This window comes from Delphinapterus leucas, chromosome 5 (genome assembly GCF_059928025.1).
Source record: "Delphinapterus leucas isolate spDelLeu-1000000601 "Yukka" chromosome 5, BTC_Dleu_Yukka2, whole genome shotgun sequence".
Lineage (NCBI taxonomy): Eukaryota > Metazoa > Chordata > Mammalia > Artiodactyla > Monodontidae > Delphinapterus > Delphinapterus leucas.
In genome coordinates, this window is record NC_143133.1 from 86,444,099 (window position 1) to 86,457,934 (window position 13,836).

Below are 13,836 nucleotides of genomic sequence, written 5' to 3' on the forward strand. Positions count from 1 at the left end.
TGCCGCGGAGCGGCTGGGCCCGTGAGCCATGGCCGCTGAGCCTGCGCGTCCGGAGCCTGTGCTCCGCAACGGGAGAGGCCGCAACAGTGAGAGGCCGCAACAGTGAGAGGCCCGCGTACCGCAAAAAAAAAAAACAACCAAACATGAAAAACTAAAAACAAAATGCAAATAAAGTAGAAAAACACCTCTTGCTTTATTTTACAGGAAAATTAATAGTATTTGATTCTTACAGTGGCTTGGATTTCGTCCCTTTAAAACAGTATAGGCAGATGCTCTGTGCATTTTCATAAAGGAGCAGCATGGTTAGGCTTGTTTTTTGAATCTTAGCGTCCTTAAATGTATGTAGCAGTTGAATCAGCCCTTTATGTCACTAAAGCTTATGTAGAGCTGTGATTATAATATTGATCCAAAAGCTAAAAGCATAAGAAACTAGGAACTTGGAGTATCATCCACCTTTAAAGAAAATGCCCATAAATAGCCTTGCCTGTAAATGTTAAAGGGCTCATATTTCAGTTGATTTTCTATATTCATTGCACTGCCACTTAATGACATAAAGCATAAACAGAACTGTTTTAAAAGTAAAGAGGCACAAAAACCCCAGTATACTGCAAGATTCCACAGCATGTCAATGTTTCTAATACCTGTAGGTAACATGGATAACTAGAAAGGAGAAATCTGGTGATTTAAACTAGACAACATTTTATACTTTGTTAACTTGGTGACTCCCTTGGCTTTTACTGCCCTTCCTCAAGAGTGATTTGTGTGGAGTCTGTTTTCTTTTCTTCTACCTACAATGGAATAAGTGTACATTCTTGTTAAATTCTTTACTGAAAAATTTCAGAACACCTGTGTGAAGGAACCTGACAAGAATACAATGATGCTTAGAAATTTCTGCATGCCAAAACAAGGTAAAAGGGCCAGTTAAGGAATCACTTTGCTATCCCGCAGAAATTAACACATTGTAAATCAACTATACTTCAGTCTAAAAAAAAAAAAAGATCCAGTTAAGGTTGGGTATTAAAATCATATATCTGTAATGTTTTAGTTTTTCTCTTCAAGGTATTATACAGCTTGTAATTCCTAAAAGGCAAGTATGTTTTTTTATCAAGACTCTCGCCCTTACAGAGACTGAAAAGACCCAACAAAATTCCAAAATGCTAAAGATATGATGAAAGAGCTCCCCCCAGCAATTCTGTTTTTATTACTGTAAGTTATATGTTGTTTTACTAAAATGATAGTACATAGCTAATAATAATTATTTTCCCCTATTCCAGCACAGGAATCCAGGCTCAGAGAACAAATAACTTACTCAAGTAGGCTGTAGCACTGGAATCAACAGGTCAGGGAAATGCCAGAAACTGAAAAACTACTAAGAAATTTTCTGACTCCTTGAAGTTAGCTTCTTGTGAACACCTCCTTTTAAAATATGTTTTGTTTAAAAGACTTGGTGAAAGATAGTATTAGATGTGTCACGGTAATTTCTTGTAATTTCAAGAGTTATTTCCAGAGAATAACAACAATAAAAAGGTTTACTTTTCCTTTCAGAGAAGCATAACTTCCTCTACAGAGGGAAAGACAGACCCGAGAAAGAAGGAAAAGCAGGTGTTCAAAATGTTACACAACAGTGATTTTTAATTATGAGTCAACATGGATTCCATGCCAGCATTTTGCAACCCGAACACAAAGCTAATCACCTAGGAAATACGAGGGCACGTTCATAGAATCTAGAGTTAAGGAATAACGATAGTAACTGGAAATTGTCTCTATTATAGAAGGAAATGTTTACTTATGGGAATTACTGGATCAGTAATCGTCGATTCAAATATTCAAAATAAAGCAACAGTGGCCCATTACTAGTGAGACACAGGCACTATGAAAGTGAAAACTGTCGCCCTGTAACAGACGCCTGTCATATAAATTCTAAGCTGTTTGGTTTAAAACGTATTCATGCGCACGCGGAACCCCGGAAAACCAGGGAGTTAAAGTCAGAGCAAATACAAGATTTCTATACAGGGCACATGACAGAGAACAAAAGAGGTGGGGGAAGGAAGACACCTACCTCTGGTGTCTCACATAAAAAGCTCATAAATCAAAACCGTGAATGAACGGTTATAGTGTATGCAAGGCATAGGGTACAGTTTAATACGGGAGGGGTGGGGGGAGCAGGTTTCTTTTTAAAATTAGCTTTCGCCTCTTCAACCCAGATCTTTGTGCCTCCGTGCTACCGATGAAGCTGGGCGGTTGCACAGAAAAGCGCCGCTAGATATTTGGCCAGGTCTCGCACCGTTCAAGCACCGGGGGGTAAACACACCTGACCGCTTAGGAGGGCCGTGCCGGGGTCCGGTAAGGACCAGTTACTGGGCACCGTACCCTCCCCCAGGGTCGGGAGGGAGCTCGGCGCCGCCGGAGCCGAGCGGAAGGTGGGAAGTGGGAAGAGGAGGAGGCCGCCCCCTAGGGGAGCCGCGCCGCAGGCTGGGGGCCGGGGCGGGAGGGGCAGGCGGGAGGAGGCGGCCGGTAGGGAGACCGCGCCGTCGGGCGGGGCCGTCCCTTCAGCTGGCTCGGACCCCGGCGGGGCGGGCAGTAGACGGAACGGCAGAGCCCAGACGCCGGCCCGTAGCCAAGGAGAAAGGTGGCGGTGGCGCGGACGGGACGGGGCGGCGGCTCCCCGCCGTGACCCTCTGCTCCCCTGCCCAGGCCCGGGTGCGAGTCGGAGGCGGCGGCGAAGGAAGTAACGAGCATGGCTGAGACCTCGCCGTCGCCCACTGCCGGCGCGGAAAGTTGCAGCGAGGAGCCGGCGAGGGGCGGGAAGCAGCGGCTGGAGGAGCCGCGCCGCGCTCCAGCCGGGGGCGCGGACCGAGAGGACGAGGCGGGGCCGCCGCTGGCCTCCCCCGCAGGGCAATCGGAGCCCGGCTCGCCGGTGGCTGCCCCCTTCTTCCTGCTCTACCCGGGCGATGGAGGCGCCGGCTTCGTAGCGCGCCCGCCGCCGCAGCAACAGCGCGCCTGGAGGACCCCGCCGTCGCCGGGCTCCCCGCTGCCCTTCCTGCTGCTGAACTACCCGAGCGGCGGCGGCGGCGGCGGCGGCGGCAAACACCGTGAGTAGCGGCCGGGAAGGGGGATGCCGGTGGGGAAGGGGGGCCTTGGCCGGGAAGGGCCAGTCCGGCTCCGCAGAGCTCCGCCTCCTGCTGGCTCCCCGAAGCTGAGCAGGGCCCCGAGCCAACGGGGAGACTGGGCGCTGGGGGCGGCTCTCGGGAAGCTCCCATCCGGGGGCGCAGGGGGGCGGCCGCGGTCCGGGCGCCGGACTGTTTACCTCCTAGTCTCCCAAGGCCGCAGGCTCCCGCCCGGCCTCCTCTCCCCTCCCGGGCCGGGCGCTTGTCCTCGCCAGCCTCCCACGTGCTCGCCGGGTCCCAGCCCCGGGTCTCCGGTGGGAGCCCTCCCTGAAGGAGTGGAGGAGGGGGCGGCGTCCGGAGACCCGGCAGCCCAGCTGTCCCGCCTTCTGCGGGCTCCCAGCACCGCTGCGGCCGATAGGTGTGGCTGCTGCGCCGCCGCCGCCCGCGTGGCCTCGGTTGGACCACTAAATTTTTTACTAGCGTTCACTCCACACCCGTAAATATCACATATCCGTCCCCCACAATGGGAAGAGAAATCAGGAACTGTGCGCGAGATGACGAGAAGGGAAAGTGTGGCTTTAGGAGGGCACTTCCCAGGATAATATCGTTTGACAGGAAGAGGCCTCCACCTTTTAAAAGCACTATCACCGGAGTCCTCTAAATGCAGCGCACCGCACTTTGTGCTGTATCAGTCAACAAATGTCTATTGCAACCTGCTGTGAGCGGGGCCCTAGAGTAGGCAATGTGTATAAAAGACTTGAAGAATATTAAGTCTGGTTTAAAAAGACAAGATCTTAGAGTATGAAAATGTGACTGAAGATACAAGGCATGATATAAATGCCTAATACTTTGCTGTATGAGTTCTGAAAAGGGAAATTTGCCTAAGGTGAAGAGGGAATCAATCGATCAATCTGTCTCTTTCTGTCTCTCTCTGAGACACAGCTAGAGTTTTCTTGTTTAGCACGAAAGCAAACCTTTTAACTGTTCTGCACTGCCAAGAAACCCTGACTTTGCCTTTTCTGCCCCTGATCCGTCCCCTAGAAAAAGGTTAACATTAGTTGAATACTTTCTATGTGCATGTGCTGTGATTATCATAGTTAATCGTCACATCTCTGTAAGCCAGATATGCCACTTTTTCAGGTGAGGAAGCTGAGGATCAATGTGATTAAGTGATTTGTCCTAAGTAACAGTGTGAGAGAAAGAATGAAGTTGACCCAGATTCTTTGCCTACCTAGCCCATGTTCTTTAAGTGAATAGCAGACGTCCAAAACTGTGATTGGATGGTTCCTCCCTAGATTAGGGTCCATTGGATTCAGCTGGAGGTAGTCCTTTGTTAGCTTCTCTTTATTACTTACCTAGAATGGGGGCCAACACTGACCATAGACCTAGAGTCTTAGTAAAGTCATAGTTTGTTGCGGTAATCCGCTAATTTCCAAAAGAGAGTGTCTAATAATGTCAGAAATGAGTCTTTTGATAAGCAGAGGAGGTAAAGATAAGAATATTCGCAACACTGCTTTTCATTTTCTAAGGCATCTGCTTTCTACTTTGTTCTTTAAGCACAGCCTCTCTTTTTCTTCCTAAGAATTTCTATTTTTGTGTAATCTGCTTATTAACCAGTCATTATAGGATGAAGAAGACCCTCCTCTCACTTCTTCATAACTCTGTGTAACAGTTCTGGTAGAAGTTGTGATATAGAAAATTTTTTCAACTGTTGGCCAGTATCAGTTATGGGAATTATCTGAATTTCAGGTGATTTATTTGATTCCTTCTTCATATTAAGGGTTGACTTTATTTATTTTTAAGTATTGTCTGAAAATTGGGGCCTTAGCATGATCAAGATCAGCAATGGAGAACTTAAAGCTAAAGTTTCGTAACTGTGATCCCTTGGTCCTTACCTTACAACAGTAGCAGATGTATGGCATGATTTGTTAGCATATAAAGTTCTAATAGTTCGTCCTGGTCTTTAATTTCTGAAATAGTTTATTGGTGTGTAAGCACTCAGAAAATTTACTGGGAAAATACACGTGTCCCACTTACACTGTTTTTAAAGACCAGTCACTGAGGACAGTTCATATTGTCAAAGATCACTGATACTTATTTTATTCAACTATAAAATTGACTTAAGGTAGTTTTTGTTTTGTACTGTTTTTATTTTTACCTGTTATTTTTATATGTACTTTAGAACACACGTACTTGCAAAAAAGGAATTCTCTGGATATTAATAAAAATACTTCCTTGTTGCTGCTCTGTAGAGTCAGTGCAATATTGCTTTATATGATGTACCTGGATATCAGAACTCGGGTTGTCCTGATGACTCATTTGAGCAACCTGAGACCAACAGTTTTTCAAAGACTTCTCATTTCAGTTAGCAGGGCAGTACTTAGACTCAGCCTCAACAGCTAATGAACATTTGCCTCCTCAACACTGAATTTTTAACTCTCACTGATGTACTTGCCTAAAGTGTATAATATATAATCATTTTGATAGACTGTTTATTAAGGCATTATTATCTCTTCATTTTAGAAGTCTTGACTGTACTCAGAGATTTTAAAATTAACCTTTACATTTGAGTTTAGAAGATTTGTTATAAATGACACCGATGAAGAACAGCAAAAATGTGTGCAGAGGAGGTAGCCTAAACCTTTCAGGGTTCATGACATGTAAGGTTTCAGTGTAAAATCTTGCAGGATATAATGTCCGTGAAACATGCAGCGAGCGTAAATGCAATATGGAAGGTTTCTGATGTGCCTTGTTGGATTATGTCACTCTCTGACTCTGAGTGCTGGTAATCTGCTAAATTTTTATGCTCCTAGCTTTTAATCTCAAATTTCTACCATGCCTTTTTTTTTTTTAAGTAAAAATTACAAGTAGCACATGGATCTGTTCTCACTAAATGTTTCATAATGCAAAAGTACATTGAGCACAAAGTGACTTTCCTCTTTGTGGGCCCCCAAACCCTCCTCTCCCCCACCCCCCATCACCACCACAATTTATTATCAGAGACTACCACTTTTGAGTTTGGTGAGTTTTCTTCCAGAACTTTTGCATGCATTCACAGAGATGTATGTGTTCATATTTCGTGGGGCCATTTCCCCCTTGGTGTATGACCGTCCATTCCAATTTCTCATCAACTCTATAAGAAGGAGCTACTTGCATGCCATGGTCCAATACTTTTGAAACCAAGTCCCCCTAAAACTGAGTTCTTCTGCCAAGTTTATGATTAACCTCTCTATTCAAAACTCTATTTCCGGGCTTCCCTGGTGGCGCAGTGGTTAAGAATTTGCCTGCCAATGCAAGGGACACGGGTTCAAGCCCTGGCCCAGGAAGGTCCCACATGCTGTGGAGCAACTGAGCCCGTGCACCACAGCTACTGAGACTGAACTCTAGAGCCTGCAAGCCACAACTGCTGAGCCCATGTACCACAACTACTGAAGCCTGCCTACCTAGAGCCCGTGCTCCACAACAAGAGAAGCCACGACAATGAGAAGCCCCGCACACCGCAACAAAGAGCAGCACCCACTCACCGCAACTAGAGAAAGCCCGCGCACAGCAACGAAGACCCAACGTAGCCAAAATAAATAAATTTATATTAAAAAAAACCAACAACTCTATTTCCTTTCTTGTCCCATACCTGTTCCCCTCAGGATTGAGGAGTATCAAAGTAAAGGGGGCATTGAAACCAAGCAGGACCCTGTGGAACTTTCCCAAGTACAAAAGTCCCATTTCTTGTTTGTAGAAAAAAAGGCTTTAGACTCCTAGGCCTTCCCTGCGTTCCAAAGAGCAGATGCAAGCAGTCAGTGAAGAGGACAGTAGTGTCACAGGACTCCTGGTTTCTCCTGAGGGGATATAGATAACAATCTGATGCATATCTTTTTTTAATGAATATTTAGATTTATGAATCAGCAGATTACTTCAGTTCTTTGTGATTTTTTATTTTATTTTTTTATTTTTGCTGTGTTGGGTCTTCGTTTCTGTGCGAGGGCTTTCTCTAGTTGTGGCAAGTGGGGGCCACTTTTCATTGCGGTGTGTGGGCCTCTCACTATCGCGGCCTCTCCTGTTGTGGAGCACAGGCTCCAGACGCGCAGGCTCAGTAGTTGTGGCCCACGGGCCCAGTTGCTCTGCAGCATGTGGGATCCTCCCAGACCAGGGGTCGAACCCGTGTCCCCTGCATTAGAAGGCAGATTCTCAACCACTGCGCCACCAGGGAAGCCCCTGATGCATATCTTTGAGTTGCTCTGTAGAGACTAAGACCCCCATCCAGGTGGACGATGGCCACTACATGCTGACCACAAGCAAGGTAGACCCCAGACTGGTTGGAACCAGAAGTTTGAGATTCCTGAAACATCAGCCTGTTACCTCACCACCAACCAATCAGAAAAAGGTCCACGAGCTGATCACGCATCCTACGACCCTCTCCTCTAAAACTGTCTTTAAAAACCCTTGCCTGAAAGCCATCCGGGAGTTCGGGTCTTTTGAGCATGAGCTGCCCATTCTACTTGCTTGGCGCCCTGCAAATACACCCTTACTTTGCCGCGAACACCTGCTATCAGAGTTTGGCTTTCTGTGCCAAGGGCACACCAGCCCTTGCTCAGTAACACCTAATGCCTTCCTTTTCCATCCTAACTTTAGAAGTTGTCTTGTGAGTGGACAGAATGGACAAGAGATGGCTTCTCCTTGGTGTTGGAGGGAAGAGGCACCCCTGCCATTTGCATGGTTATCAGCTTCTATTGACAGTTCTTTTCCTCTTTCAACTCTCAGAGCTACCACAAACATTTATATTTAAAGTAATGCCATACAAATAGCCCACATCTCTGCCCTTGTCTTTTCTCTCCCAAATACAGCAGTGTACCAAAAAAGAGTCCACTCACAAAGTAGCAGCTTTCTTTCTGTATTTGTATATGCTATTTTGAGATAGGAGAGCTAGGAAAGGAATAGAAAGAAGGGGGAAACAGGCCTTGGGAAGGACTGGAAGCATTACAGTGACTACCCACGTCAAAGTTGAGTATACTTAACAGTGAATGCCTTGGTTGAGCCCTGGAAAGTGCAGAGAATGAGGCTTCTAGAAGCATTCACTGTTTCACATGGATGCTCTTTAAGAGTCCATGATGTGGGGAATGAGTGCTCTCATTTACATATGAACCCAGGAATGTGTATTTAAGAGGAGAAAATCAATTTTAGGTTCACAGTTTCATACACACACCTACAATAGAAAGATATGTATGTATTATATAGGTATATGTGCATATATACATTATTTGTATGTGTATGTATGTATTTATTCATTGACTTTATTCTCCATGGGTATTTCTATTATTATGTCTCTCTCTTTCTTCTTTTTTCATTGTTTAATAGTACTCTAGAAAACATTATACCTGATTAGGAGTTGAATACACATTAATCAGTTCATCTGCTATATGCTTTTTAAACTTTGAAAAGACAAAAGTCACTTTTTTTGGATTTGTAAATGTAGAGGCATCTGCTCAAAATTGGGAGGTGTGCAGGGGAAGGGTTGAACCATCAGAACCAAAAAGTTTTGAGCATTCACCTCACATGAGTAGGTTTTAGCTTGATGTGTGACTTTTTAGAAGACAGCATTTTGTTATAATTAATGTAGAGCAGTGCCTTCATTTACAGTATTGTGATTCACAAATCTGTCAGCCATCAGCTCTTTTCCAGCTGTGTTCAGAATGCAAAGAGCCACTTTCTGATTCATTAAATGCTGTTTTGTCAAATAGCAGAAGTAAAGGCCCATAAGAAAAGGGGGGAAGCCCTCAGAAACGTAGCATCTTCGGTGTGTAATTGTAGATTAGTGACTACCAGAGACCTGTAGTTTAGCCCTTAAGAGTATCTAAATGCAGGTGGGTCCTTTTCCACACACAGCTGAAATAACCTGGGATCTTGAGCATCCTGGGAGCTGGGTCATACCCCCATTTCCCACCTCATGACTAAGCTTGCTGTCTGCTGCTTGCCTTCCTGATTTTGCTTTTATCACCACTGCTGCCTAAACTGTCAACAGTTTGTCTTCCCAGCCAATTGCTCCCCTTCTCTTCTGCCTGCTTTCTTTTGTTTTACCTACTCTTCTGGCCTGGCATTATCAAAAAGTCCTGTTATGCTTCTTATTGACAAAGCAACAGTTTCAGAATATTAGATGTAATTTTTGAGTCTTTGTTTTGGCTGCTCTGCTATTGATAATCATGGGTTCATTCTTTCAGAGTTTTCTTTTTTCTTAGTTCTCATCTTAGCTTCATTCTGGATACTAGAGGATCCTAAAAGGTTCTTCATTAGATAACAGAAATTTTACTGTAGTTCTGTAACCCAAACAATTATGAATAAAGAATGTGACTAGTAAGATAGTAATGGTACTTAGTGACTACATTTATAGAATATTTTTATGTTCTAGGCAGGGAGGCACAAACTTCACATGTATCAGTACTTACCAGTTTGGGGGTTATATTTATAAGAGGTATTTCTTAGAATTTCCATTAGATGGAAGAGCTAGTGCATAAAACTACTCCCTTAACAATGAAAGCTGAAAAGAAAAAAATGGGGAGGAGTAGTTCACATAGAATTCATATAGGTAGGTGCAACATACGTTTTTCATCAGAGTATTTGATTCAGTCTTTTAGTGATATCTAAGCTATTATGAAATAACTTCTGATAGAGTAACCTTGGATTTAGAAGATTATTCTGGAGATGTAGATTCTTTGGTTTTAGGAAAAGTCTTATCTCAAACTTTAGCACACATCAGAGTCACCTGGAGGTCTTGTTAACACAGATTTCTGGCCCTGTCCCCAGAAGTGTTTTTTGTTTGGTTGGTTTTTGTTTTTATTGATATATAATTGACATATTTTTAAAATTATTTTATATTGGAGTATAGTTGATTAACAATGTTGTATTAGTTTCAGGTGAACAGCAAAATGATTCAGTTATACATATACATGTATCTATTCTTTTTCGAATTCTTTTCCTATTTAAGTTATTACAGAATATTGAGCAGAGTTCCCTGTGGTATACAGTAGGTCCCTGTTGGCTATCCATTTTAAATATAGCAGTGTGTACATGTCAAACCCAAACTCCCTAACTATCCTTTCCCCTCAACCTTCCCCCCGCTAACCATAATTGACATATTGTGTTAGTTTCAGGTATACAACATAATAATTCAATATTTGTATATATTGCTTTTTTTTAACTGAAGGACAGAGAATGAATTCATATTCCTCAGTAGTCTGAGTATCCAAAGCTCATGTTGTTAATCACTGCATACTCCCTCACCAAGGCCTTAAAGGACCCAGTTTGGGTAGAAGGCAGTAAAAAAGTTCCTGGGTGGGAGAGACAGCAGAGGAAAGGTGGCAAAGAAAGCAACTTTTCAGACTGAAAGGATAGTATTGGCTTCAAAACATGTTCACCTGACTGTATTTTGTCTCTCATCTTTTCCCTTTTTTGTTTGACTTTTAACAGAAACCTATGTGTTAAACAGGTAAAATTTTATCAAGAAGCTGAGAACATATTTTTCTAGTGTATGTTATAGGTAGTAGAAAGTCTAGGTGGTTGATGATGAGAGTTTAGCCAAATTAACTGGATGAAATAATGATAATTCCTTGTTGGCTAATATTTTTGAAAATTCCTTAAATAATGAAACAAGTTGCATAAAAGATATGCTGCTTCTCTATCATTACACAAGAAGTAACCTGTAGCCATAATAAATAAAAGTAGAATCCCATTTTAATGAACTTTGCAGAACATCACAACTTACATTTCTACACAAACCTTATTAACATTATAATGTCTTCCTACTGTGCGAAGTGGCTCAAGTATGAGCTTTAAATTTTATTTTGGGAAGTTAGTAGTATACCATAAGCATAAAGAATTGGTTTGAAATTACGTGAAAAGAAATGCTTTTAGAGTTACAAAGGCAGTGGTACTTGAGAGGGTACCTATCAATACTGTCATGCCCTCTACTGTAGCTATGTTTGAGTAATTGTGAAAAGTTCATAGTCTTCCTAAAACATAACAGATCAGGAATCAAGGGCTGCTGGGCCAAGATGATATTCCTCTTTGCACAACCCATCTTAGTGAGTGTCTGGTTCTAGACTTGCTCCATACGGAATGGACATGACACTCAGCATGTGTCAGAGGGAGTGTGATGGATGGTGGGGCAGAGGCGGGAAAGTCTGAAACCTCATGATCCATAAGGAAAGGAGAGATTAGCAGACTGTGACAGCAAAAGGCATGTAGAAAGCAGGAGAAATTGTTTCAACATATTGCCTTTAAGAATATGGTTTTTCTCTCTAATTTTAGAATCTGTTTATGGACTGTCCACAGACATTTATCTGCTTCCTCTGCCTTTTTTATGAACTTAGGAAATCTGGTCACCTGTTACAAAGGCTTGGTAAAATTCTGACCCCTCTCTCCTCTTCCTTTCTCAAGTCCCAAGTGATGCCCCAGCATACCCTTTACTCAGATCGCCTTTTTTACTTTCCTCTACCTTAGTCCCTTGAACATTCATCCTTACTGACTTTCATTTCATGTGATTGATAGGGTTTTTGGGTTTTTTGGGTTTTTGGGTTGTTTCCCAGTACTCTCGAAAGCAGAATCACATATTAAAATGATGATAATGGCTGCCATTTACTGACTGCTTACTTTGTGTAAAGTGCCATGTTGAGCATTTTACTTTCATTACTTCATCTAACTCTGAAGTAGTTAATATGAGTATCGCCATTTTGTCAGTGAAGAAACAGGCACAGAAACAAGCACTCAGCTTCTAAGTGATGGACCTAGGATTGACTGTGGGCATTCTGGCTTGAGTCCACATGCTCTCAGCCTCCTTCACCACCTCCCATAACTGGAATCACATCCTAAACTGGAGGCTCCTCTTTAGGCAGCAGTAGCCCTCTAGTTCCTTGTTCTACCTGATAAAGCCCTATTTGCTAAAAATGAATGAATGTGAAATTCACAAGCCACCAGTGTGACAGAGAAAATAGTTAGGTATGTAAGCAACACTGAATAGCCATGTGTGTGACAGGGATTTAGAAATTTCTTAAACACCTATAATTTTCTGTTTCTTGTCTATTGCCTTGTTCTTTCTTCATATCCATAGTGGCTAGACATAATAGGTGCTTTATACATATTAAATCATTGAATCTGTTGTGTATAAATGAATAAAGCCTGTGTTAGAATGACATGTTTGTTGGGGCATAAATATAGCTTGATTTTCTAGAACTTGGGGGTTTTCATGGTTGAAGTGAAACAGGAGGGTGGAAATATATCATTGCAAGAATATAGAGTGCTTTAGAGTTACATATCTATACCAACAAGTATCTATGGAGTATCTGGTATTTGGTAGGTATTATTTTAAGCAAGTGTGTAATGGTGTGTAAAACAGGCAGAGTTCTTCTCATGGAGCCTGTGATCTTTGTGAAGCTAGTTATTTAGTTCCATGTTTATAGCTGAATAAATTGAGACAAGAGGAGGATAAGTTTCCCAAGATTGTCTACTAAGTAGTTGGTAGCTTTACATCTGTAAATTATTACCTACTGCCACGTAGCCATGAGATCCATTTTAGTTATTAAGGTAGGAGTTATTTTCAGTCTTATGCTGGTTAATTTTACAAGAAAAATATTATGCAATGTAATAGTCCTGGTGGTGTTTTTAGCAACCATAACTCAGCTTCTCAGGTATACTCATAGTATATATTATCTTCCTTGGAATATCTACAAAGTAATACTGAGCCTGCCAAGTATATAAACCTAAACTTGTAGCAATCTCAACATTAGAGGAGGATATAATAGATCTTTGTGTGGGGGAGGGAAGGAAGTGAAAGGGAGGACTGGAGCATGTGACAAAGTCATGATCTTTCAGTTGAATAATCTTTTAATTTAGCAGAAACATCTGGGCTTTCCCAGATGGCATCATGATGGTAATTCATCAAGGGAACCCTTTTGTGCTAACAGCAACTAGTGAACTTGGGGGGAGGGGATGAGACTTTTCTTCTTAAATTGTAAAACCGTGACCCAGGAAGCCTTGGGGAACAGAACTTGTGAGCTTTACAAACTGATGTAGTTGCACAAGTTGACAAATTTTAAGAAGCACTGTTGTGTGCAGAATAGGAACTAAATAATAGGAGGAGTCAGCTAACTGTAAAAGAAGTAAGTGAAGTGGTCTCTTACCCTCAAACCTGTTGAAGAAGAATTGGCATACCTACCAGAAATCTATTTCTGAAAAGTATCTAAATAATATCATTTAAAATGAAAAAATTAGAAATAACCCAAATGCTCACCAGCATGAAAATAGATCAAAAATTGTTTATACATACAATGGACTATTACCTTGTAACACAGCAGCCCAAAGGGTAAAGTACAAGCTACACACTACAATATGGATAAATCTTAGAAAATGCAGTTTTGAGTGAAAGGCTTAGGTTATATACAGTATCAAACCCTTTTCGCTACAGTTAAAAAAAAAACAAGCTAAAATATTATTCAGGCATCCGTGTATTTGTAATATTTCTAAAATAAGACAGTGATTTACACAAAATTCAGAAATAGCTGCCTCAAAAGGGGAGGCAGGAATTCAGAACAGAGAAGGAGCATGTAAATGAAAGACACTGATCTGTTTCTCCAGTTGGGCAATGGTTTCATGGGTATTGGTGATTTTTTTTTAAGAATTAAAATTAGGCATCGAAGTTTGTTATTTAAAGAAGTTCTGAAATGAGTCATTTTAGAAAATAGTT

The 13,836-nt window shown here is 42.3% G+C and overlaps 1 protein-coding gene across 8 annotated transcripts in view; it reads left to right on the forward strand.

Moving 5' to 3' along the window:
- The first annotated feature begins 2,516 nt into the window (after positions 1–2,516).
- RUFY3 (RUN and FYVE domain containing 3) overlaps positions 2,517–13,836 on the forward strand; it is an 89,073-nt gene continuing 77,753 nt past the window's right edge. Inside the window, exon 1 of one of the 8 annotated variants that reach the window (XM_022599332.3) lies at positions 2,517–3,092. In XM_022599332.3, the coding sequence (XP_022455040.1) occupies positions 2,738–3,092 (355 nt within the window). In that variant the 5' untranslated portion in view covers positions 2,517–2,737. The remainder of the gene's footprint in view (positions 3,093–13,836) is intronic. The other 7 variants (XR_002648182.3, XM_089912003.1, XM_022599333.3 and 4 more) reach the window with 7 other exon arrangements.